General features: G+C 44.3%; 2 protein-coding genes across 7 annotated transcripts in view; one reads left to right on the plus strand and one right to left on the minus strand.

Annotated features, from left to right (window-relative positions):
- Window positions 1–18302, plus strand: part of LOC309353599 (C-C chemokine receptor type 5-like) — a 113747-nt gene extending 95445 nt beyond the window's left edge. The window contains exon 3 of the transcript XR_014161940.1: window positions 18242–18302. The gene's annotated coding sequence lies outside the window, so the exon portion shown is untranslated. The remainder of the gene's footprint in view (window positions 1–18241) is intronic.
- TMEM108 (transmembrane protein 108) overlaps window positions 1–27519 on the minus strand; it is a 181766-nt gene that overhangs the window by 2937 nt on the left and 151310 nt on the right. For 4 of the 6 annotated variants that reach the window (XM_081882996.1, XM_081882995.1, XM_081882999.1 and 1 more), the window contains one exon: window positions 9891–10991. The exons of 1 other annotated variant lie outside the window; for it this stretch is intronic. In XM_081882996.1, the coding sequence (XP_081739122.1) occupies window positions 9891–10991 (1101 nt within the window). Of the gene's footprint in view, window positions 1–9890; window positions 10992–17071; window positions 17443–27519 lie in introns of those variants that run through there. One more of the 6 variants, XM_081882997.1, reaches the window with a different exon arrangement.

Genomic DNA, 27519 nt, shown 5'->3' on the forward strand with positions numbered 1-27519 from the left:
AAACAGGTGAGAAGACTGCTGTTGTGCTCAGGTCCTCCTTTTGGGCTTCCCATAGGCATCTGGTTGGGCACTGGGAGAAGAGGATGCTGGACTGGATGGGCCAGACCAAAACACATAATTGCTTGTTCCCTTCCTGCCTTTTGAATCCTGCCAGTGGCTTTGGAAACATACAGTGGAGTATTTATCCAAGGTGTGTTGTTTGTAATGAAGCAAACTGCTGACAATGCTCGACACTGTTCCTATAGGCCAAAGGGACCAGTGTGTTCACAACTTGTTTCCAGGAAATACACTCAAAAACAGAGTAATGGTGTTTTTCAAACTTGGGCCCCCAGCTGTTGTTGGACTACAGCTCCCATCATCCCTGACCATGTTAGCTAGGGATGATGGGAGTTTTAGTCCAACAACAGCTGGGGACCCAAGTTTGGGAAACTCCAGTGTAATATGTAGAATTTATATTATAACTTTAATGGTGGAAGGAGGGTAAAGATTACTTAAAGCCTTCCTCCTCCAGCCATTTTTCTGTTTGAAATTCAGTGCAGCTGTTTTTCCAGCTGTGGGAAGAAAATATGTAACTCTCCCCACCCACTGGTGGAAAAGCAGCTGGGAAGGGGGGGTGCAAGTGGGGAATAGGCAGAAGGAAAGGGGTTAAGCTGCCCCTCCTTCCTCCTCACCATTCCTTTCCATAGCTGCTTTTCATTAGAAATCTGTTGGGCTGCTTCATGTACCTGCTGTGTAATGCTTGGCCCAAATACCGCTCTCAGTCTTAGTAGTATCAGAGGTCACGTGTTCCATTCTAATTTCTTAAGCGTCTACGATTCTCTGGATAACACAGCACACAGCAAAGGCTAAGCCTTGAGTTAATATTACCAGCAGGGCCACTATAATCAGGTCTCACAGCAGGCGCCATCCTTAACACAAAATACTGAGAGAGAGTGCTGGCATAATCGTATCTGTTTTGATTTGGATCAAGAGATGCCTTATCTTCTTATTACTACTGAAAAAGCTTCAAAATCTGGGCAATTTCATCTAAGCCAGTCATAATCACTTCGCTAGGCTAGTCATCCTCTTTTGCATTGCATAGCTGTGGAAAATCATATGGGTAGGAACTGCATGTTAGCTGCACAATATTAAATCTCTGCCCTGCCTACTGTCTTCCTGTGATGCTCATCAGGTGTCATGCCTTTAGTGTGGCAGCACCTGTGCTTTGGAACTCCCTAGGCAAGTGCTATCATTGGATTCTTTCAAACGCCTGGTGATAATGTTGCTGTTTCGGCAGGCCAAGTCAGACACATGATGAATTGCGTGTTTGATTGTGCTTCACTGTTTTTAGATGTTGCGTTGACAGCTTTTAAATGTTTCAAATAGGTTTTTATTTTATTTTTCATCGTATTGTTTATTATAGATATGTTTGCTGCCCAGGGCTCCTTTGGGAAGAAGTGCTGGGCAGAAATTTGATAAATAAATCAACTCTAGCATACTAGCACGGGCACAGGAAGCAGCTATTGCTGCTAAAAGTCTCAAGGCTTGCTTCCTGTTGGGCGATGCTGGCAAGACATTTCTGCATCTAGTGAAGTTTAAACACAACTGTGAGCTTCTCCTTTGTTACTGGTTGTAACAATCAGTGGGCCTCTAGGCACACATGTAAAAAGGAGAAGCTGTCGTGGGCACCACACACACGTTGCAGAATGTCGCACCCACACCATACATTTAAAGTCAATTTAATGCCCATGTAAAGCACAGGGTTGGGATGCGGGTGGCACTGTGGGTTAAACCACAGAGCCTAGGACTTGCCAATCAGAAGGTCGGCGGTTCGATTCCCCACGACGGGGTGAGCTCCTGTTGCTCGGTCCCTGCTTCTGCCAACCTAGCAGTTCGAAAGCACATCAAAGTGCAAGTAGATAAATAGGTACCACTCCGGCGGGAAGGTAAACGGCGTTTCCGTGCACTGCTCTGCTTTGCCAGAAGCGGCTTAGTCATGCTGGCCACACCGGCTCCCTTGGCCAATAAAGCGAGATGAGCATGCAACCCCGGTCGGTCACAACTGGACCTAATGGTCAGGGGTCCCTTTACCTTTAAAACACAGGATTTCCCTGCAAAGAATCCTCGGAGCTGCAGTTTATCCCTCGAAGAGCTACAATTCCTTTCACCCTTAACAAACTACAGCCCCCAGGGTTCTTTGCGGGGAAAGCCATACGCTTTAAATGTATGGTGTGGATGTGACCCTCTGTCTAATGGCTGCAAGAGAATGCTTCTTACAAGCCTAATTTCAGTTGGACCCTGTGGGTGCCAGTGATGGCCTCTGGGCGCATGAGCGCCCACAGGTGCCAGGTTGGGTGACCCCTATGTTACTCTAGTTTCTCACTTGTGCAACCAAATTGCAGGGTCTCTATTAGCCTGGGAAATAATGGGTTGAATTCTGGGAGGAGAGCCTTCAAACAGAAGTGCTTACTCCAGGGAAACTTTTGAACCATAACTGTGCATTGTTCTGTACACCGATTATCTAAAATAGTGATTATGAATGCTTTTTAAATACATTTATATTCTGTCTTTCCTTCATGAAGCTCAAAGGAGCATGCATGATTTCCCCACCTCCTTTTACCCTCCCAACAGCTCAGTGAAGTAGGTTAGGTTCAGAGACAGTGACTGGCCCAAAATTTCACAGTGAGCTTCAAGGCTGAAGGTAAAGTTGAACCCAAGTACTGCCCCCACCCCTACTCGGCTTAGCCCAATGCTCTAACCATTATACCACATACTTGCTCTTTCAAAGAAAAGATGTGGTAAAAAAAACAGCTTTAGGGACGGGTCCACAGCATATAAAACACATCTATTCTTGATGCAATATCCTACACCTAGGCTGTTAGTTACATGGGCAGACTAAACAGACCCTGTGAAAAAGGCAGATTCCTTTCTCTCTAGGAGCTTGTCCAAGGAAAACACTTCAAGAACTACCCAAGAGCCATAATTTTAATCTTAGATTTGTAAATGAACAATATTGGCTGGTGTGGTGGGGGTGGGGGAGCAAATGCTGGTAGGTCAAAGACCCTTTGAATAGTTTGACGACTAAAGCCACTGTAAATAAGTCTTGTTGCACACTAGGTTCTGCTTGTGACCTTCCCATCGGCATTTAGTTGGCCACTGTGGCTACATGTGATAGGAGGTTTCTTTGTATTTATGCATGGCATTTTTAGCCCACCTTTCTTTCAAGGAGCTACCTTGCAGCATACGTGGGCCTCCCCAGCCCCATTTTATCCTCACAAACAACCCTCTGAGGTAGGCTAGGCTGAGAAGTGACAATTGGCCAAAGGCCACCTCGTGAACTTTGTAGCTGAGTTGGGATTTGAATTCTGGGCTCCCAGGTCATAGTCTGGGACTAATAACCACTATGCCCCACTGCTCATCAGGGATTCAAATGAACGTTTCCCACCTCACCATATAAATTATGGACGTTTTACCAGTGCGTAGGGGGTCAGAGTTCTGTTTAAAGTAACAGGGAGCACTGGGGGGGGGGGGGAGGCTGTTAATCAGAACAGTTGATTTAGTTCCTGCTTTATTCAAAGGAAAAGGTGTGTGTCTGCTACAAATCTCTTTGTTGAATTAATAGAAATATAGTTATTACTCCTGTCACATTCAAAACTGCAGGCTATTATACGCCTACCACAATGCTTAAGACGGGCTCTTTGCTTCCATTTATCCGGTGCCATTCATTTAATTCCTACTGTACAAATCTTAGTCCCCAAGCAAACAAACAGATGTGTAGGCAAGGAGTCCCAGGGTGGCAATGAAAAGCACTTGGTACGTAAGTGCCCACTTAGAGAAGAATTCATCCCCTAGAATTGATCTTCTTTCAGGGCTTATTTATGCAGTCGCTGTTGAGTCAGGATCAACAATATTTGGAATGACATCCTGGGGTTCTTAGGAAATGCCCTTTCAACTACATCTTGCCTTTGCTCCAAGGAGATCAAGGCAGCTTACATGGGTCTCCCCTCCCCCATGTTATTCTAGCAATCGTCATGTGGGGCAGGTTATACCGAGAGAGAGAATGACTGGCCCGAGGTCAGTCCCCATCTTCATAAACCACTGCGTTAAGTCACACCCATCTGCTCAAGTCACTTACCACGGGGTTGGACTAAATGACCCTCATGGTCCCTTCAAATTGTGTGCCAATAGTACACAGCCATAGCTTGTCTTTTGTAGATGGTGCAGTTTTGGGTTCATAAGCAACAGCACTCTGAGAATTCAGATCACTATTAATATAGATGATTTGTGTGCTTTCTTCTTCTGCCCTCAAAGAATCCCTATATTAGGCGGAGGAGGGGGGAAGGGTATCTGAAAATACTTTCACCTAGAGTCCTAGACAGACCATTCTGAATGGCTTAGATACTTAATTACACAGCTTGTGTTATGGTGGATAGAAGTTTTGCAGCTAAATCTCTGTGTAAGCCTTTGGAAAATGTTAGGTTTGATGTTTGTCAAATTATGTTGCCAGAAAAGCATCAGGTTTGCCTCCGGTGGGCTGGAAAGACAGATTCGTTGCATCTAAGCCACAGTGATTGCTTTGTTTTTTTTATTCTCAAGTGGAATGGCAGTAAACATGAACCCCAAACTTAAAAGTATGAAAGTTGCATGTGTGGGGTGCATATTGGTTAGTTGGGGTTAGATGACCAGTAATTTACCACACAGGGTTTCCAAATGGAAAGTGATTTTAATGTAAATGGTACAGAGCTGCATCATATTACAGGCTTGGATGTTTCAAACCAATGGAAATTCCCAATATAGGCTCCAGTCTTTCACAGGACAGACCACAGCTCAGTGGCAGACCACATGCTTTGAACCATGGCTAAGAATGTAATTCTGGACTTCTCCAATTACAGATTTAAAGTGGCAGGGCTGAGAAAGACTTCGGTTTGGTGGTCCCCAAGAAATCACTGGAGAGACACCTGTGTGACCAGGAATTGGCTCACTCCTGAAGAGCTGAATCCACTTAGCTTGATGGCTCTGGGTCTTCCTACATCAGCGTTTCTAGGACAGCCAGGTAAGTTAGACAGCAATCTGCAGAATGTCAAAGTAGCTGACTTACACTTCCTCCATTGATATGGATCATGCTGGCTGATATGAAAGCAGCTGCTGCAGACCTCTCCTAATGTGGTGTGGAGAATTAGATAAGTGTAAAAGCTGCTTCAAGGTTCTGCGGCAATACACTTCAATTTGAGGCAGCCTGGCTTCCATTGCAGTGTCAAAACACATCTAAACTGCATTCACTACTTAAAAGGAGCACTGCTGACCTATGAGCCAAAGTGCAAATGCACGCTAAGTGAGTGTAAGCGTCAAATAAGGTTAAACATGTCTTGCTGGGGGGGGGGGGAGACATGTGTCTAAGTTATAATCCTAAGCAAACTTACTAGGGAATAAGCCCCATTGAGCAAAATGGATCTATCTCTGAATAAATAGGCTTGCAAAGTGAGTTGGATAGAGAAAGCACAGGGTTGCGTAGAAGGCAATCCATGCGAAGACACCATACTAAAGCTGTACTGTAATGGTGATCTTCACCTGCAGCCTATCTCAGTGGCAAGGCTTATCCTTCAGATGCTAAGAAGGGCCAGATGCTTCTCCTGAATTTCAGTGGTGGTGGTGAGGAATCCGAAACCCAATCATAACTTAACCAATTGCTGATATACTGAGTTAATAAAAGCAGGAGGAGGGCTCAAGTGTTCTGAGGATGTGAAATACAGTGGAACCTCGTGTTACGTACCGTCCCCCTTGCGAACGCTGCAGGTTACGAGCTCCACTAGCCCGGAAGTAGATGCTCCCAGTTGTGACCTTCACCCCGAGATGCGAGTGGAAGTTGCATGCCAGCAGCAGCGGGAGGCTCCATTACCGAAAGCGCGCCTCATATTATGAGCGGTTTCGGGTTACAAACGGACCTCCGGAACAGATTAAGTTGGTAACCGGAGGTACCACTGTATGAGCTAGAGCAGGATCCAAAGGAACACACCACATGTATCTTTGGTATTCTACTGATACTTCCACACCCCAAGCTGGCCTCCATTTCACATGAGCATTAATGGCTAAATTAATTCACAGTCATGAATTGAAGTTACAGCTTTCCCACCCTCCTTTTTTATATCACATCAGCCTTTAGTTACAGCAGTAGGTTTCTTTTTTCCTTAAAAGGTCTGGATTCCAAGAGCTTGGAGAAGTTTTTCAAAGTGATTGTGCTGAACATTTTGCTACGATTCAAGGCAGCAAGGAGGACATAAAACCCACTGGAATTGTGACACGATGAAAATGCATTTTTATGGTTAAGAACTGAATGCCACTTAGCGCTTCTCTGCTGAGCATGTACAGTAAGTACTAGTTAAATAGAGGACATATTTTCCAGGGTTTCTCTGTACTTCCTAATGCATTGGTCAAAACCACACAGATTTTGGGAACTACTTCTTCATTCCCTGGCTGGCCAAACCAACTGGCCTGAGCGGACAATAATGGGCTGAACATGTGCTTTGCGTGATGTGGTCTTTCACAATTTGGCTGCTCTCATGATTTGGCTGGGACTCTGTAGATTTTGCTCTGAAAAGAGAGAATTCCTGTGGATGGTTGTACCTCCCCCTGTGCTGTTTTAACCCTGGAAAATGCTTCTTCTGAAATTCCATTCTTTGGTTACATTTATGGATATGGGGACTTATGTTGAACACTGTGCAAAAAATCTCCACCTTCCTGATTTCTATATACTTTATTCCCTTTTGCCTAGAATTGCGCAGGCAAAAGGACACTGATACAGAATTTCACTGTTCAGTTAATCCCACACTCCCCACCACTTCTTTGTGATGGGAAGATTAGCCACATTTCTTTTCAAGTGGAAATATGGCTGCCACAACCCTTTAATTTGATTAGAGAATGGCCATGTGGTATTATTCTCAATTGTGTGAGCTTTTAAAAAGGCACCAGGACAAGAAGCAGAACATGAACAGAGGCACCTGGATAAACTATTGTAGGAGCGAGATCCAGTTGGAAAGCTAGACCCAACCAAACTATGGAAATTCTAAGGCTACCAGTCAGTAAAATGTTGACTTTCCATATCTGGGCAGGCATGTTTCCTAGGAAATTTTATCTTGCAGTCTTAAAATATCAACACAATGAGGGACTCCGTTTGAATCGCAACCACTGGCATCACCAGGGTAGGAATTTGAGATAAGTCAGTGTGGTATAGTGCTGAGTGTGTTGGACCTGAGAGACCTGAGTTCAAACCTTTGTTTAACTGTGAATCAGGCGCACCAACTAGCGGGGGCCGGGAGGGGAAATTTTCAAGGGGGCGGTTGGGCCCTCTCATAATTCCCTGGTGGCCATGTGCAGATGTTGTGGGGCATTCTTGTGTCACGTGCAAGCCGTGGGGCGTGCACGAGTGATGTCAGCCCACCCTGGGTGTGCCGACATGCCACAGGGTGTGATGTTGTGCAAGGTGGCACACTTGCACTGGATTGTCTTAGGCACACTGTTACCCCATAGGGTTATAGTCAAGGAAAAATGGAAAGAGGAAGAAGCTCCCTGGAAGAGAGGTAGCATATAAACATGAGGATGTAACAATAATCAGTTGAGGGCCCTGCACAGCAGAATGAGCAAGAAAGACCCCAGATACAGTAGGGCTGTCTTATCAGTTTGAAGTACATAAAGTACTAACACATTGATAGCTAAATGCCCTTCTTCCAATAATTAAGTTCAGGGTCTAAGAATTCCTTAACTGCACAGTCGCACAGCTGTGTACCATTTGTGCACCTATATGTCTATTTTTCATTGTGGTTGTCACAATAATCCTGTACTGTATTTGATGTACTGCCTGCCAGTCAAATAAACTGAAGTTTACTGTGTCATGTTTTGCTTCCTGTGCCATTAACGTGCTGACTGGTAGCTACCACGTAGACTTTAAAAATAAAAAATGTGCGCAACAATAAACCTGCAAATTGGTCAGACAAAAGGTTGACTCTATTTGCCTTGTGTCCTGAAGGTGGCAGCAACCTCCCTACTTACATGACCCATTTGTCAGGTGATCTGCCTTGGAGCCTACAGTTGCAGCTGTGCTGCGATGCTGAATATGAAATTGCACTCTTTTGGCAAGAACATATTTTCAGGAAAACCAAAGCATTCTGCCTTGGGATCATGTACAAGGGAGCTGCAACTGGTCTGTCCATCAGGGGGAGCAAGTAATTTATTTCACATTACCATGACAAGAAAAGTGACTTGTCGGGGTGGGCATTTGTACCACATCTGGTATGTAATGCATGCCTTTCAACTTCAGAGATGATGGGGAAGCAGCCTGCAGAGTTAGCAGAGCCAAGGAAAGATTATACTATGATTATTGTCATTATCTTATTATCCTGATGCGGCACCATGCATGGCACCTGCCTTGCGAAGCGTCCCATCCCCTGAATTACAATTGGACAGGAAGGGTGTAGCTCGTGAGAGAACGAGCTGTTCAGGGAAACAGAAAGTCAAACAGAACAGTCCAGCTGCTGACTTGAGAAATATGCTAATACAGCAACATCTGGCCCAAAAAGCCATTTACAGGCTGGAGACAGAAACGAGCTTCTAAAAAAGTTGAACTGACACACACAAAAATTTGCTGTCCGTGGCATATTCTTTTGTCCCATTGTTATCTGGACAAGAGAAGTTGGGAAGCATTTGAACCGCTACCCAAACCCTCCAAGGACTATGAATGAGCCAGAAGCTGGACCATTCAGCTGTTGGCATTATATTAAGACTGTTTTGGGATCTGACATGGTTGCCTCTTGATCCAAAAGTGAACAAAGCATGGCACATATTTGTCTAGGCCAGTGTTTCCCAACCTTGGGCCGCCAGCTGTTTTTGGACTACAATTCCCATCATCCCTTGCTAGTCAGGGATGATGGGAGTTGTAGTTCAAAAACAGCTGGAGGCCCAAGGTTGGGAAACACTGGCCTAGACTACTACCACCTCTTAAGAGTTTTCTGTCACTAGCAATTCCTCTCACATAAAGTGAGCAGGATGTGGCTGCCTCATCAGCCACACAGAATGAGACAAACAGGTAGTGCTTACTGTGCTCTGCCACTTATCTATGTTTCCATCCCTGTTATGAAGGTATGCCGCAGAAGAGGTAGATCACTGTTTCAGTCCATCCTGGCAACCTCTCAGTCTTGCAGAAGATACAAACTAATTGTATCTGCAAGGCCAGACATCACTACATGTTCCATCTCCAGCCCGGATCACACACCATGATATTACGATTTGGGAGGTAATGGCAATTGATACTAAAATCCCAGCAGCCATTTATAGGGAATTCCACAGCCTGCTATTCAGCTTGGTGTGGGAGAACTGAAATTGCAGTGCTTCAAGTATCTCCACAACCAGATCCCTTAATCTCCCCTGATGGACTAGTACTAGCTATAATTAACTCCCATGAAGTAATATTCATCAAGTAGAAGAGAAAAAATAATTAGACCCAACAGTGTTTGCATGACCAACTGGGAAAAGTAATCCAGCCAGTGCTCTTTCCCTTCTTAATGCTATATGTGATATAGTTCATTGGGAGCGCTAGACTTGTAAGTCCCAGATCACCAGTTTTCATTCTAAAAGAGTACCTTTCTAGCATTTGTAGAACCTGAGATAGGAGGCAAAACACACAGGCACTATTCTTCTCATAAGAGTACCAGCCAGCTGTAAAAGGCACGTTTTACCAGCAAACCCAATTATGTAGAAATGCCTTGCTTTTGAAAAAAAAGCAACTATCCAATCCCCAGCATCCAGTTTTCAAGCACCTGAAGATTCAAGGCTCTTCCGTGACATTAGATATACATAACACAAGGATGGAGTATCACAAACATCTACCACAGAAAGTATGACAAAAAAAGAAGTCAACTTACAGCATGAGGATATGGGCACACTGATGGCCAAAATGATCCATGCTATATCCACTTTGCTGAGACAAATGGTTGCCCTGTGCTGGGGCTTGTTTTCCTCTGAGGCGTGAGAAATGTTTCCTGGCATACCAGGCTTCCGGGTCCCAGCGGGTACCAATCTGTTTAGGAAGTTTCCTGTTGCTGTTGAAGTGGAACTCGGCATCCACGTGGAGGGCTCTGCGCTTGGCAAGTTGGCACGTCCAGAGGGATTCAGTGCGGTAGATGTTTCATTTGGGTTCCTTGTTGTATGCGAGGAAGAAACATCAGCATCAATGCCCGTTTGACCAGAGTGACCAAATGCTGCTGCTGCTGTTGCAGTCCCAGGGCTGGCAAAAAAAGGTCCCTGGTTTGTAGTTTGGCTCGAGGGTACCCAAGAGTCATTTTTGCCCAGAATATCCCATATGCCATACCGCTGGGGTTTAGAAGGCACTGTCACCATTTCAGGAGCAGCTGATGGGGCATTTGCTGGGGTGGCGAGACCTGTTTCCTGCGTAACCAGTTCGGATGAGCTCCCCTTCCCTGTCGTGTTAAGGCCTCCCAAGGTATCACTGTGGAAAGATGCAAGTGAGTCTGTTGTGGTTACCAGCATGGTGCCATTACTACGACTGTGGGCTGTGGACTGAGACTGAAAGGGATGATCTGGAGACCAGTTCCTCACAGTCGGGGGAGAGTGCTGCCCCGTCTTTCGATAAGGCTCTGTAAATTCTGTGGAATTGCCGTTGATAACCTGAGAGACATTCACTTGGGGGAGAGTCTTTTCGGAAAACAGAGCACTCTGGTTGTTTAAGTGATATGGTTCTTTGTTGCCAATGGGATGGCTGCTGGTTGATTCCTTCTGGCCAATAGAAGGAGTGTAAGTCTCCACTGAGCTAGCGGGATGAAAGTTTGCAAGGGATGCTGTGGGCAAGAGTTTGGTGGTGTGACGGCCTTTGTGTCCAGGAGTCATCCCCATAGCTGAGATATTGCTATTGTCTGTCAGGAGGCCCCAAGATGATGCCAAGCTGGGAAACGGTGCCTGAACTGCAAACACGAGTTCTTCTGTCAGTGCCAAAATCAGTAGAACGCCTGCAAGGAGAGAGATTGCAGTGAAGAAAACCAAAGCATAGCAAACTGGCATAAAATCAGAATGGCAGGTTTGGGACTGAGGTGACGGCAACAGAAGCTCACTCCCTGCATTGCAGTTGGGTCATTTGTACACAAGGTTGTATGCTTGCCAAACATATATTCCAGTACAGAATATGAAACCCACAGAATTTCAGCTTTGATTAAAAAAATTCTACATGTATAAAGTATTAATGGCAGTGCAGAAATGCCATTTCTTACCCTTATTCTCATTCTCTCTCTCTCTCTCTCTCTCTCTCTCTCTCTCTCTGTGTGTGTGTGTGTGTGTGTGTGTGTGTAAAGTTTCATTTATTTTAAACAATTATGGCTCAGTCTTCAACTACACAGGTTAGGACAGAGCATGTGAGGGTATCCTGCTTCATCCTCACAAAAGGTAGGTTTTGCGGAGAGAGAGACACAGACAGACACAGAGTGGGGAGGCAAGGCCACCTGGTGAGTTTCATGTGAGCAGGTATTCGAACCCAGATCTTCTTAGGCCCAGTCTAACACTCAAAGTACTTTACAACAGTTACTCACCACACTGTGCAGAAAACACACAACCTTGCAAATCTCAAAATGCTAATTTCTGTTGACCAGAGCCAGGATGGCCAGCAGGTTGGATCTGGGCCTATAGCAATTATACTGGGCACCTGACAATTCAAACCCACCCTTTCACTCATAAGGCAATACAGCACAACACTGGCAGGTTGTAAGGAATGGAGATAGTTTACACTTTATCACAATACCTCTCTCTTTTTTTTGGATTTTGAAGCAGGGTTTGAGCACACACAATTTATAACTGAAACGGTTAGAAGGCACCACTGTTATATTGGCCTTGCTCTACCTAGAAAGAGGTCAGCTTGTTGTATATCAAGATACATTTCTGGTGTCCAGAACACTGTCTGTAGAACGAAGTAGAACAAATGTAGAAACTGGCTAGGACTGCCCCTGTTTACAAGTCCAGTTTAAAGATACAGAACCATACAAAGAGGAGTCGGATTTTCTTGCCAACACCTGGATAGCAGATTGAGTAAGCTACACATGCCACCTGGTTTGAGTCTTCCTGCCTGCCCAACCAGGATGAGATGTATTGCATTTCTATTTAAATTACAGTAATTGTTTTAAATTTCCATCTATGCCTAGCATTTAGCATGTGCACTTTTTATGCAAATGTGTTCCAGTTTCTCCTCTTTTTTAAAAGTGATGCATGTCCCTCTTGTGTATGTGTGTGTGATATGCAAGTAGCCACCCTACTCCTGGTTCCAGATAATGCCATATAACATATGGAGAAGAGAAGCCAGAGGTAAATGTAGGACAAGGAATACCTTTAGTTAAAGCGCATCCAGATGGCTCAAGTAAATGAGATGTGTCATGCATGACAGTAGAAAGCAAAAGGAGAACGAACCATACGGTCAAGCTAGAGGGAAAATTCCGTCACAGTGTGGCAATCAGTTATCATCTGAGCGTGAAAGCAAAACATAGCCGCTGAACTTTCTCCAGCAGAAATCTTTCTGAGCTCTGTAGCACAGGTCCACACCTACCAAAATTGTGTCTCCATTTAACACTAACTCTGAGACTTCGGAGGAAGAACAGGTACCCTCAAAATCTTAGACAAACATTTACTTTGTGACCCCCCAACAAGCTACTACTTTGCATTAAGTATCTGACTACCACTGAGGACACTGGATGCTTCTAGACAGCATCTGTGGAGCAATTTGGCATTCTGTCTCAAGGTCATTTTAGGACACATTTCTCTTCAGATCACTGGTTTAATACAACACAGCAGCTCCTCCACAGTTATGAGGGCTTAAGGGGGGGCAGCTGTCCAACCTGATCTCACAGAAGCTTCAAACTTGTGCTTCAGAGAATATTCATCCCTTGTATATTATGAATAAGCACAGGGAAATTAAGAACAGAATCTGAGAAGCATTGTTTGATTACTTATCTCAATGGGTTGTTTACTCTTATATTCCAGATATCACACCTCCCAGACAATGGAAGGACCAGGAGGACATCTGTATTTCCCACATCAATGCATTGATGTTTATTTACTTAGAAGTACAACGAACCATTTCCCTAAAACTGTGTACATGCTATGCCTTTAAAGTACATTCAAAACACACGGTTTCCCTCAAAGAGTTCTGAGCACTGTAATTTGTTGAGGGTTGCTGGAAATTGTAACTCTGGGAGAGGTAAACTATAGGGCCCAGAATTCTTTGAGGGGGAAATGTGTTTCACATGCACTTTAAAGGTAGTGTGTGTGCAGCCTTCATTTGTTTTAATACTGTGACATTAACAAAAAACCCAAATTTCCGCCAACAGTGTTGGGAACTGCACTCTGCCATGAACCTTTTCCAACTCGGGAGGACAAAGTGGGGGGTGGGGGTGGATTTTCTAGCCTTGTCTTCCATGGTTCTGCCCATACTTCCAGAATCCAAAGCTTCATCTGCCAACCCCCATTACTGGGCCTACATGACAGCTCCTCACCATTTGCTTGGTACTGGAGCAAATCTTGCTACTGCTCCTTAGCAATGCTATTCCAGATCTCCTATGTCACCAGCCATAATCAAAGAAGAGTTCACTGTCACAGAAGGGGAGTCAATGTAAGCTCATTTCCTTAGAACAGGTGTGGGCAATCTGACTTGGATGTTGTTGGAGTCAAACACCCAGCGTTCCTGATTCTTGGCCATGCAGGCAGAGGTTGATGGGATTTGAGAGTCCCTAGTTTAAAATATTTCTTCTTATAAGCTAAAAAGTGTATTTTGCCAGCAGCATAGCGTGGTTTGCCGACGACCAGGGCGCGGAGGGGAATGGAACCCCTGCGCCAGCTCAGTCCTTGATGCTGACGCTGCCAGAGCGCCCCCTATAAAGCCAAGTGGGGCCACACTTTGCCACTTGCGGGGGGTTAGCCAATGTGGCCCTTGGCAGGTGAAACCTGTGGAGAGGAGGGCAGGGCTGGGAGTCGCCCCTTCCCCACCTTCATCCTAGCCCGCTCACTGTCTGGGGAGCATGTCGAGTGAGCAAGCGCTGGCCAGGCAGCCATTCAGCAAGGGGGCCACAGATGTGGTGGGAAGGCCAGGCTGGGCTCCAGGGCCCAGAGACACCGCTCAGCATCAGGCAGGGAAGGATGGGGAACTTGGGGTGAGCCCTGCCAGGACGTTCCTGGGTGGGATGGCGATCCTCGCAAGAGCCAAACCTTTGTGGGGGCACCTTGTTTGTGCCCCCTCAAAATTGCATGCCCGTGGCCACAGCCCCCTTGCCCCACCCATGCCCTGATTTTAGGGCCTTGCTAGACTGAATATTGCAGCCAAGGTGCTTCTCAGTTTTATGGATGAAGCACCTAGGGCTGTGCTTTTAACACCCAAAGGCGTGTGTGAGGGAAAGAAAACCTTCCCCACCCCCTCCAACTGAATAATGGACCATTGCAAAGTCAAGTAGGGAAGGGGCACAATTACCTGCATCCCCCTTTTATGTTTAATTTTTAACACACACACCCCCCCGATTTATGCAGGAATGGGGCAAATAAACATTTCTACCATGGCTGGCCCAAAATATTTTTGGTGCCTAAGACAGCAGTAGATAACATCCTCCTCCCAATTAAGGTACATAGTACCTAAGGCTGGCTATATTTTGGTACTTGAAGCAGGAAAAAAACCACCTCCTTTGCAGTAAAGATACTACCACAACACATTAAATTTCTTGACAGTAAAAACTGTCTGTCTGAGAGCCAGCACCTCTTGTCAAATGATAGGACCAGTCCTATGATCATTTTTAGAGTGCTCCTTAAGGCTGGTTGATTTAGATTGATGCTGGCTGTGTGCAGCCACTAACAAAAAGTCCTCACAAGTTTATTAACACTCCCCAGCCAGGCAGCAGCATGAGTTTATATGGGAGGTTATGAAAGTTCATAGCATCAGGTTGACTTGTCAAGTAGAGGGCTTTTTTTCTGCTTTTGTTTCAGTTGTATATCAAAGTACTTGGGCACTTCCCAACAAGTCCTATGACTTTGGACCAAGTCCGAATTGTCAAAAACCCATTGGAAACATTTACTGCTTGTGCAGGCATTTTTCCACGGTGAACAATTACGCACAAAGAGTTCAGCCTTGCATTCCAAAGCCAAGAGTCTCTTCAACCCCCACCCACCTCAGTCTCATCCTCTGATCTCAGACATGATGATGACAGGATAAACACAGCCTCCTTGATCAGTGGGGCTTCAAAAGCATTGTTGCTCTGGGAAGTCAAGAGCAGATCTTTTTTGTGCTCACATACCTCACCCGTGGCATTCAATTAGGGAAGAAAAGCTACCTGCCTGGAGCAAATAAATTTTTTGTCTTTGTACTGTTGACTGGCTTTGCATGCGCTCGGATCCTGCTCTCCACCATCCATCCAGGCAGGCAAGAGGCATCATCTAAATTCAAGGACACATTCCAGCGAGGCCAAAAACACTCATGGAGGGTGTGAAGTAGCTCTGTTGAGTGTGGCCTGGGAAGAGGGGGTGTAACTCAGGAGAAGAGTCCCATTTATCCTCTGGGCCTGAGATTCCCCAACCTTGCCTATATGCTGTCTCACCTTGAAGTAAGCCCCATTGAACCTAACAGGATTTACTTCTGGGTAGACATGGACAGGATTGTGCCAGGAGTGCACTGAGTGCAATTTTACACATCTTCCTTCAGTGCCGTTTGCAAGAGATCAGAATGAGGTGGCCTTCTAGCCCTTGTTTGGTTTTGGGACCAATCTACATGTTTACTTCTGAGGTGATACAGTGCATGGGATGCAGCTTTGCCGCCTGATATTGATATGGGGTGTCATTTGTCTGAAATGAACCATACGTGAAAATTACCTAAGCAAACAAAACCTCTCAAAATCATTGGGTTCCCCTAAATACCCCTGATGTAATTCTGGAGATTTTCACTTGGGACTATTTCAACAACCTAATGGACAACCTGGGGCCCTTCAGAGCTTGTTGGACAACAGTTCCCATCATTCCTGATCTCTGGACACACTGGATGGGTCTGATGGGAGTTGCAGCCCAACAAGAAGATCTGGAGGGCCCTAGGTTGGCCAACCTTCAGATAGGAGTTCCCTTACATAAAGCACTCAGCTAATGACATACTAAGAAGAAAAGTTATTTGTCCTCCCAGTGCCCTGCCTAGACCCTTTTTTGTTATTTGCCCATGGGACCAAGAATGGGCGTATCCCAGTTAATATTTCATAGGTGTCAATCTAGGAATGCGATAGCCATGATCTTCATTTATATCTTATGCTCCTCAGGGCAGTTCACAACATAAGCAATGCCAATTCCATAAAACAATTACAAACACACACAGGGTTAGTACTTAAAATAATCACCGTTGATTCAAATGGCTGCAACCCTGGGAATAAACTACTTTGTTTCTGAGTAAACATACATAGGATTGGGCTGATCAAGTCTGATAAAGCCCATCTCATAGTAACATGTAAACTGAGTGGGGGCTAGCTGGGGCAGAGGACAAAAGAAAGCCATTCACCCTACAGCATGAACAAAATCTTGCTTTCTCAAAAGTATGGGAAATCAAAATATTTCCAATATATATACAGCTCATCATAGGAAACAAGCACTATTCAGCTCAAGCACAGCACTCTCTTGACAAAGCACTTTCAACAATTAAACCCGTTAGAGGAGCCATCAGCCCTGTTGCTAAGAAGGTGAATTTTTAGCCAAGCTTTAAGGCGAGTCAGTTCATAAATCAAGAAATTCAGTTCCCTCTCAGACTGTCAAGCAATAGGAACAATAGAGATTACAAACAGAACATTAACATGAAGAGGCAGGCAGGCAGTCTCCCCATTCATTCTCACGGTAAGCTGAAAGAAAGCAAGATTCTGTGGAAATAACAGAGGGTTCAGAAACGCCGATTGAGAAAAACATTCAGACAACTGAATAGCTGACCCTTCAGAAAATGATCATGGGGAATTAAATCGCCTTGTAATTACTGAACGGAGGAGGTCAAATAGGAGAAAAGTGAGATGAGACTGATCAGATTGCGCTAGGTAATAAAATTACTCACCTGAAAATATCATTTGGACTTGTCAGCAGACATTCTCACCTACTCACATCATGTAGGCTAGGAAGCTTCATATTTTAGTAATTAAAAAATAAATAAAGGAAGTGGCTTGTGCCTGCTAAGCCACTACTTCGCCGGAGGAGAGTTTTGCTGCTAATGCTGGGATGGCTTGGGAGCAAAGACGACAGGCACACAGTACGCAGGCGTGTCTTGCAGGAATGTGAGGCTTGGTGCCTGCTCCTTTGTGCAATAGTTTTGCAAAAGGCAAGGAAAGCTTATTAGTTACTGAGCCTTATTTGCTCCCCTGCTGAGCTGCTTTGTATTCCAGCTTGGGTTTTTTCCACTCCGACATACACACTTGCAGTGCCAGACTCAGATGCTGCTACACAAAAGATCCCCTGACTGCTCTGGTTTGCTGGGAAGGAAGCATTAGCCTCTCAGTGACACATCCTGATGCCTTGGACTAATTTCCTATTTTAAGGTGGAATACTGCTCATACTCTGACATGTAATTTGGCTACACACGCAGCTGGATTTTACACACTGAGAGATTGTTTTCTAGACCTGTTCTCTTTAGATATTTGAAATCTGGGTTTTTGTTTTTTTTAAAAAGGGGGGAAATGAAACTCTGAATTGCCTTCTGACATGATCTTTCTCTCTCTGGTTCCAATCCTGAACAGTATTTCCTTCATAGTGAAGAATGTTCCAACATTCTGCTTTGAGGATTGTGTGGAATCAACCTATATCCTAGAGATTATTGTTCTCACTGATGGTGTAGTCAGTCCAGTTATCTCCAACCTTGGGTTCTCAATGCTGTTAGACTACAATTCCTATCATCCTTGACCATTAGATAAGCTACTAGGATGACAAGAGTTGCAGTCCAACAACATCTGGAGACCCAAGGTTTGAAGAACACTGGTGGAGGTCAGGGATGGGGAACCAGTGGTTGTCTAGATGGTGTTAGCCTTTAGGTCCCATCCTTGATCACTGGCCATGTATGTTCCTGGAGCTCCTTGGTATTTTAAATTATATAACCCATATGATTAACATAACTGACCCCTCCCATTCTCCTTCTGTGTTATTTCTTCAGTAAAAAAACCCCCAGATCTTTAGCATGTGAAAAGATAATGATGATGAATTCAATTTTTAACCACTCTTCACCATGTGGTCTGAGGATAAAGGTAAAGGGACCCTTGACCATTAGGTCCAGTCATGGCCGACTCTGGGGTTGTGGCATTCATCTCGCTTTATTGGCTGAGGGAGCCGGCGTACAGCTTCCAGGTCATGTGGCCAGCATGACTAAGCCGCTGCTGGCAAACCAGAGAAGCGCATGGAAACACTGTTTACCTTCCCACCAGAGTGATACCTATTTATCTACTTGCACTTTGACATGCTTTTGAACTGCTAGGTTGGCAGGAGCAGGGACTGAGCAACGGGAGCTCACCCCGTCGCGGGGATTCAAATCGCCAACCTTCCGATCGGCAAGCCCAAGGCTCAGTGGTTTAGACCACAGTGCTACCTGCGTCCCAATCTGAGGATAGGTTCCAGTAAATTAAACATACAATATTATAATGCTAGAAAGCAAATTACAGTCACAAGTATAGGGCAAGTCCTAAAAAACTATCTCTCAAGTGTCAAAGGCCAGGTAAAGAAGTGCACCTTCAGTACACAATGGAAACTCAATAGTGAAGGCACCAAACATACCTCTGGGGAGGGAATTCCGTAACATGGGGAGAATGCCTTCTCCTGGTTCAACCCCTCAAACTTCTGTGGGCAGTGGAACTACTAAGTGGGCACCCACTCTTCTGAACTGATCAGTGCACTGGGCAAGAAAGAATATTTCAATATGCAATTTTGATTCTCTGAAGGTATCTCATGTTTTGTATAGCTTTGAAATTTTCATGCTGTTAGATCAATACTTGAGGAATTAGAAGTTGAATCTGTTAATTACCCAGATGCATACAGACTAATTAGAGACCAAGGAGTGTAGGGAAACCAACAAAAGTAGCTTCAGGTTGCATTCCTTTAGCTACTAACCTCCCGAGGAGACATATATAGGATTGGCAGAGTCAGACGCATATACAGTATAATCCAGGGGTCAGCAAGAATTCCCGGGCATGGGTGGTATCACTCCCACAGAGATCCTCCGTGGGACAGACCGGCGCAGCGCAACACCGGAAATTGCGTTAGCGCATGCCCAGATGCTGAAAATCACGCCTGGGCAGAAGCAATTTCCGGCGCCGTGGAAGAGAGTCCCCGTGTAATGCTGTGCCGATTTAGTGCAGTACGTGGGGACTCACCAAACGGGCGGTTAAGTTCAGGGGCTGCTCGTGGGCTGCTTTCGGCCCATGGGCCTTAGGTTGATAATCCTTCGTATGTCTACTCAGAAGTAAGCTGCATTACATTGTCTTACTCACAGGTAAATGCACAGTGGATTACAGCCTTAATCCCATTGATTTCTGTGGTTTTAAATCTGTAATCATTACAGGTTTAATCCTATAGAGATCAATGGGATTAAGGTAGAAATGTAATGGATGTAATGCAATGGGCTTAACACTGTGATGTATTTGTATGGTGTAATGGATCAGGGCCAAGGTAGGCTGCCTATATCAGTGGAAGCTTATTATGCCCCCCCTGCACATTTTGTTAAAATAAGAGCAGCATATACCCACCTTCTTCCAAACTGGGGAAGGAGGTGTAGGCAAGAGAAGCCCAGAAGCCTAAGAAAACACTGTCAAATGAGAGAAGTTGTGAAACTTCCTACTGAGAAAGCTCTGGCCAATTATTTGGCTGGAGCAAGTGTCCAGTCATTTCTTATTAGCCTTAATGACTCAAGAACCATTTCCCCCCTCCTACATCATTAGAAAATTAAGTCATCTGGTTGCAATGGGGCTAAGGGAAAAGGACAGTGAAGAAAACGAAGAAAAGCAATGTCTTGACGACCTTGTCTATGGTGTAATTTTCTATATACATGTATGATGGACACCTGAGACACAACCTATAAAGGTGCAACCCTGGTGTAGACAGAGTTGGTGTGGATTTTAATTCTCCAATTCAACTCTCACTTCCACTAGGACAGATAGTGGCCTCTAGCCATCTAAATATTGTTGGACTCCCAACTCCCACCAGCCCCAACTAGCACAGCTAATGACCTGAGATGATGGGAACTGTAGTTCTTGTATAGTCCCAGGGATATGGGAGCTATAGTTCTCCACCCCTGTACTAGGAATCCACTGGCTGGCCACAGACAAGCCACTGCCCTTTAGCCTCAGGCCTCTCCAGGTGGATAATGAATCTTGCCTACCTTATAGCACTGCTAGGAGGATTACATAGATCATTCTCCTCCAACCTGGTGTCTTCCAGATGCCTTGAACTATAATCCCTGGCCACTAGTCAAGCTGGCTGCTGATGGGAACTGCAGTCCAAAACATCTGGAGGGCACCAAGTTCAGGAAAACAGACACACGTGTGAAGTGCTCTGAATACACAAGTACTTTATTAATGCCAAGTTTTATGACGATTCTGTAAGAATATTCCAAATTGAGCAAGGCTAGTCATAGCTGCAATGCGGCTATTCAGAGGCAAAAATATCCACATTTGATGGAAATATGCACATGCACAGGGTGAAAGGGCATCTGAGTGATGCATGTTTGTGCGTGAATAGGGGGGAAATGGGTATGTCATTTCCGGTTTCTCTGAAGTTCTCATTTTCCAGTCTAAAGTTCAGTTCTCCACATTTCCGCATCAGTTTGCATTTTTAAAAAATCTTCATGATAATTCAACAGTATTTTAATGTGAATTTCTCCCAATATACACATTTTTGGTGTTATTTTCACTAATATATCCAGTTTTGCACACGTATCTCAAGAGCTGCATTGCAAAATTCAGAGGTATAAATCTTGTGCTTTGGTTCACATATTCTTTTGGAATGTGCACACTAGGTAGATTCACCTTTAAATATGAACTGAATTGGACTTCTCCCCCATTCCTCTCTGAGTGAATCATCCCTAGCTCTTCTTTGTTCAAATAACACCTGCCCTTTCTAGTTTTCTACTCTATAAAACCCATTCTCCTTTTTAGCCATTACATGGCAGCATTTCGGTTGTCAGGATGCTGTTGCCAAGGGAGATAGAATAGATGTGCAGCTATTTTTTCTTCTACCACCACTTAGATTTGCTGTTGCTATTTACCTGACAGTGTGGCCTTTGGCTGTTGAGTGCATCACAGTTAACGCTCTAAGGCATTTTGGAGGAATCGTGGCAATGGCATAATGGCTCCCCAGGATGAAGGACCCTATTGGGTGAAGGGTTTTGTTTTATGTCACAGAGGCTGACTCAGAATGTGAAAGGAAGTGGCAGTATAAGGGTAGGAAAGAATCAAAGAGAAAGTAAAAGTGGGTTTGGTTGCCTTATCTTTACCATTTCGGACATCTAAATATGACCGTTCACATGCATCTGAAATGTGTGAATCAGGGGTGGGAAATGTCAGTTCCAGGGCCTGGTGACAAGGTGTAGAGACAAGACACTTGCAAAAATCTCCAGTCTAGAGGGGTCCCACGTTGCGTGTACGTACACACACACACACACACACACACACACACACACACACACACAGTCTTCCAATGTCTCCCCAAGGAAATTTGACCTTTTAGAGGAAAGTTTTTCCCCTCCAGATTAGAATGTTTGCCTGCTGGTTGGTTTTCCTTCTAGCCTGCCCAGCCTCTTGTGAGACCACAAAAAACCTGTGTGCACCCACTCAGTCTGTTGTCTAGATGTTAACCACAGATGGGCAAATTCTGGGCCACATCGTATGAGTCTTTCTCTTTAAACCAGATTTGGATTGGAGAGCCCCTCATATAGAAGACTGTCCTTTGCCACAAGAGACACATGGACACCAAGGTAGAATTGCAGAACTTCTACAGGAGCCTACTCATTGTCTGGGCCTCAGTGATTTTATATCTCCTGAAGACTTTCACCTAAAGGAAGAAATTCACTGGAGAAGCATTCATAGAGGAGAGAAATCACAAAGGCAACATGCTACAGCAGAATTTGAAAAGGGACTTGACAATTTGGCCTCCTAATAGTATGTGTCACTGCAGGTGTTACTAATACAGGGGCAATCACATCTCATTCTTCTGAAGGTCGGATGATCACTACAGGTATCATAAGTTATTCCTCTACCACTTGATAAAGAGGACAACACAAGTGGTAAAGGAACAGATAGATTTTTGCCTTCCTCTGAAGACAGATACTGAACTAGAATAACGGATTGCCTAAGCTGACGCAGTAAATTGTGTGCTTTTACATAGAGCAACTTCAGAGAGAACACTGGAACTGCTTCTGCTAATGAGGGCTAAAGTGCTTGGCATTTTAATAGAGAACCTTTATGATCCATTACTTGATTAATTAGATTTGGTAGTTGAGGGCTGAGAATACTGAAATAGCATCTGAGGTACCTCCACAATATCTGCTCTGCTGATTCCATGTGGCTGATAAACTAAAAATTCTTGATTCAATATGCAACCAAGCTGTGATTTATTTGGCAATATATTCTGTTTGACTGGTGGTTTATGTTTCCAGTGAGAAATGAATTCTCTTTTTGTAATTCGTTTAACTGTCCTTCACTACCACAGCACATTTCCCTTAGATATCAGAGTGCCTTGTGTGAATATTCATTAGCTAGGAGATGCTAAGGGCACGATCCAGTCAAACTTAAGCACTTTTAATTCTAACAGATTTCAGTAGGTGATATATACATTTGCTTAACTTGAGCTGAAATCTGTGGAGATTTTTATTTTCTAGATGCTCTATTTTTTATTAAACTTAAAAAAATATTAATTGGATGGATTCCAGTTGGTGCCTCTGCACTAACGGAAGGGCTATTGATTCATTTATAGCATCTGCTAATGGAAGAGGAGAGGAAATGCTTTTTTGCCCATTCCTTCTTCCACCTAACCTCTCCTGCACATCCCCCCCCCCTATTCTGGAGGATCCAACCATTCTCTGGAGCTGATTTTCAGGGGAAGGGGGTAGATGCTACAAGGGGAGAGAACACAGGAAGATGTCTTATATTGAATTCGACTATTGCTTCATCTAACCCAGTATTGTCTACACTGACTAGAGGTGATTTCAGGCAGGGGACATCTTCCTACCTGAAGCTGAACCTGGGACAAGTAAGCAGGACAAGTGCTCTGACACTGAGCTATGACACTTACCCCAAAATTGCCTCCCCTTTTCTTTCATTGCTGGGTCCTTCTGAGAAATCAAAAGCTCTTCCCCGAGTGCAAGGGCACTCACTGGATTCCACCCAACTATTTTACTGTCATCTCAGGGACCATTATATTATGGAGAAATGCTGCAGAGCAGTAACAAATCAATCTGGCTTACAAAATGAATATGTAGGATACACAAACAAACTTCTTAACTATAAGTCATAAAACAAAAAATAGACTAACAATGAAACTTAAATTTTCAGTGTTGAAGAATGCATTTGTTTCTATAATGTTTTATGTTGTGAACTGCCCTGTGATCTTCAGACAGAGAGTGGTATACAAATTTAATAAATACTATTAAGGTAAAGGTAAATGACCCCTGGACGGTTAAGTCCAGTCAAAGGTGACTATGGGGTTGTGGCACTCATCTCACTTTCAGGCCGAGGGAACTGGTGTTTGTCCACAGACAGCTTTCCAGGTCATGTGGCCAGCATGACTAAACCGCTTCTAGCACAACGCGACACCATGACGGAAGCCAGAGCGCATGGAAACAACGTTTACCTTCCTGCCACAGCAACACCTATTTATCAACTTGCACTGGTGTGCTTCCGAACTGCTAGGTTGGCAGAAGCTGGGACAGAGCAATGGGAATCAAACCGCTGACCTTCCGATTAGCAAGCCCAAGAGGCTCAGTGGTTTAGACCACAGTGCCACACACAGACAAATAGCAGAGAAATACTACTACTACTACTACTACTACTGATATTAACAATAATACCACGTAATCTAGCTTGAAAGAATCCCTCTATGCAAACTCAAGAGATTGTGACCATGTCAGGCAGCCAGATAAATTATGTTTTATTGGTAAGAAGTCTTATATTGGACTCTGATTCTTCCTCCTTCCTCCTCCAGTTTGGAAGGTTTTGCTTCTCTTTTAGATGAACCACAGCTTGCTGTGCCATTTGAACTTGATAAATTGGCTACTCCATGGATGGGAAACTTCAGGCTTGGAAGCCCAATGCAGCCCTCCATACCTCTCAATCTGGCCCTTGGGACTCTCACTGGGCCCCTCCAAAGGCAACTACACACACTGGCTGTGATCTGCACTCTCCTCAAGTGTTTCTGTCTAATGTGTCCTTGAACTGTGACAGTGCCCCTTGCTTGCCTGGATGGAGGATGGAAAGATGTGAGTGTGAGGAAACCTTGTATTTTTGCCTATTAAACAAAGGTTTATTTAATTATTCTACCCCCTTTTGCTTCTGGTCCTGCTATTGGCATGTGGCCCTTGGAAGGCTTTCCAGGTGGGAATGCAATCATCAGGATGAGAAAGGTTCCCACTCCAGCTCTACTCCATATCACGACTCTTTACAACCAGTGTGGGGAACCTTTGCCCCTCCAGATGCTTCTGAACCACAACTCCATCATCCCTGGCCACTGGCCATGCTTGCTACAGCTGATGGGAGCTATAGTTCAACAACATCTGGAAGGTCAAAGGTTCCCTACCCCTGCTTTACAATAAGGAATATTGAATTTAGACTTTTTCTTTTTTACAAATAGCATGGTAAACATAGTATCATCTGAAATCTTGTTTGGTTAATTTGTTTAGCACTGATTCGCAGGGGAAGCCATCAAAAAATCCACAAAACATTAAAACACAAGCCTTCAGTTAACCACAACTTTCCATGATGGAATACTCTCCAAACAAAACATCAAGGTGTCTTTGCACAACCCGTTTTTACCGCTTTGCTCCCTGCTCTTGGTTTTTTTACTGCCCTCATGCTGCACACTATTGATTTTTCATTGAAATCCTGGAAACATTAGCCATGTACTTGGAACATTCTGCTTCTCTTAGTTCTGAAAGGCTGCCTGTGGACTAGAAATAAAAACAGCTAAAGCCAAATGGGTATCAGAGGAGGGATTCATAAATATGAGGAACTCAGGACTCAGCTACATGTACAAGGGAAATGTGTAGCACAGCCTTCTGGGACTAGAGCACTTCAGGATGCAGGTGACCAACTGCATGACTGAGTGGTGCCTCCAAATCAACCATGGGTTCTTGGGCAGACTGTTCTGTGAATATGGATGAAATGCAATTCAGTTTGCATTTAAAGGCGAACCTACCTAATTTGCACGAAACAATATATGAACCAAAACACAGCCATCTTTCAAAATCTACATTTCTCCAGCAAAGCAGTGTGCACAGAAATGGGTAAAGTGTGCATAAAAATGTATAAATTCGTGGAAATAACATAACAATACACCAGGGAGAGTTGCTTTGCAAAAATGTGCATTATTACACAAGATTAAATGCAATGTGTGCATTAGGAGAAATTCAAAAAAAAATGCTGATGAATTTCCTTGACGGTTATTTCTGCAGTTAAGAACCTATTATAAAACACTGAATAGGACATGACAAAATACCAAAATTAAAACATTACAAACGAAAATCAAATGCAAACTACAATAAAGATAACTGCATACTGATAAAACATTAGCAATAAAAATTAAACAGAAAACTGCAATAAAGGTTCCACATATCATTAGCAACAATTTATTTATTTTTGAATGCATATCCTGCCATTCCTCCCTAATGAGCCTTCTGAGATAGAAGCTGCACTCTCTCCCTGCAGTACCATTTCCCAATCTTCCGCTTCACTCTCAAGCATTCCCACTAACCATAACACAGCAAATCCCCAGCCAACCATTGGTCACAAAGCAAACATCTGGGGTCAGATCCCGACTAAGTTAGTTGTGCTTAATTCCTGTTGAAAGAGACGGGGTTCAAGTTACATCATGGTTAGCCTGTCCTATTGATTTCAATGGGGCCTGAGACCAGTCGGCAGGCTGCTTATTCAATGTTTGCTCACACGTTGAGCACAATGATATTTACTTTGGGGTAAATGTGCATGAGATTTCACTGAGCCTCTGGAGCCAACTCAGAGGGCCCCAGGAGGCTGCAATGTGTGATCCTTCTGAATGTCTGGCTCTGCTTTCAAATGAGACCTCCCCACACACACTTTCTTATTCTCTGTTAACACCAAGGAATCTTCAAAAGCTTTATTGATTTTAGGGAATAGATACTAATGTCTCCATTTGCAAAGGACCGTTTCATCCATTAATCAATTAATCAAAAATGACTTTATTTCTGTATTGATCTACTGCTACCACCCTTGTTACAGGCCTCTCTGAATTATTACTATGCAATAATAAGAGCTGTGCAATTAAGAGTGGAGCAAACCTAATGACAAATTATAAACTGGGGATTTCAGTGGTTTGAACCAATTGCAATTAACCCTGCTGCCGAAGAGTGGATACGCAGGCATTTCCTGCCCCCCGCATTAACTACACAAAATGTACCAAGTGTAAAGTGGTGTGTGTGAAGAACTGAAACAAATAGGGGAGTCATGTCAGGCAGATGCTCCATTCATCCCCTTGCCTGAACTGAAGTGTCCAGATCCGATCGGGGCTGTGCGCCACAAGCAAAACAGTGACGCGTGCTTATGCCCCAGGGACATCAATGCAGCACAGCCGCATCCCACTGATCTCAACAGCAGTTGACACATGTGCGATCATCACATTCAAGAGATCAAGCCCAACAGGTGGAGGTTTCATATAATCTGAATTGCCTCAGCCACTTTCCCTTTCTTGTCTTTAAAGATTTTAATTGAGGTAATTTACGCTACACCCACAAATCTAAAAGTGAAGTTGATAGCTATTTTTTCACTGTAGCTTTCCTAAAACAGGCAAATAAACTTCAAGCACATTTCCCTCTCTCTTTTTAAAATTTATTCACCTCTCTGACAAAGGCTGCGTAACAGCATTTGCAGTTTCAGTATGAAAAACGGAAAACATTCTGCAGCATGTGAGTGAATGATTTCCCCCGGAGGCTCCCAGATTTGGTTCACTTGAAAAATTAAAACTCAGAAGCAGCAGAAGACAGGTCTGAGATGCAGTTACACTTTTCAGTGGAGACCAAGTCCTTCCCCTTGGTTGCAAGCCATTGAGTGGTGGGAGCGATGTGAAAGGGTTTAAATGCTCATGTGGAACCAGTCCTAAATGGGCTTAGCTTTCTCTGAACTGTGCTCAAACGCACTGGTCCAATGGAGAGCACTAGCGGCTGGTGGGCATTGTTGCTCCCTGGGCTTCCCAACAGCATGCATCGCTGCCGGTCACTGAGAGGGGAAGGGGCTGCCTTAAGAGAGAATATTATGAAAATGATTTACAGGTGGTACATGACCCCAG

The sequence above is a fragment of the Podarcis melisellensis genome (genome assembly GCF_964234715.1).
Source record: "Podarcis melisellensis genome assembly, chromosome: 12".
Lineage (NCBI taxonomy): Eukaryota > Metazoa > Chordata > Lepidosauria > Squamata > Lacertidae > Podarcis > Podarcis melisellensis.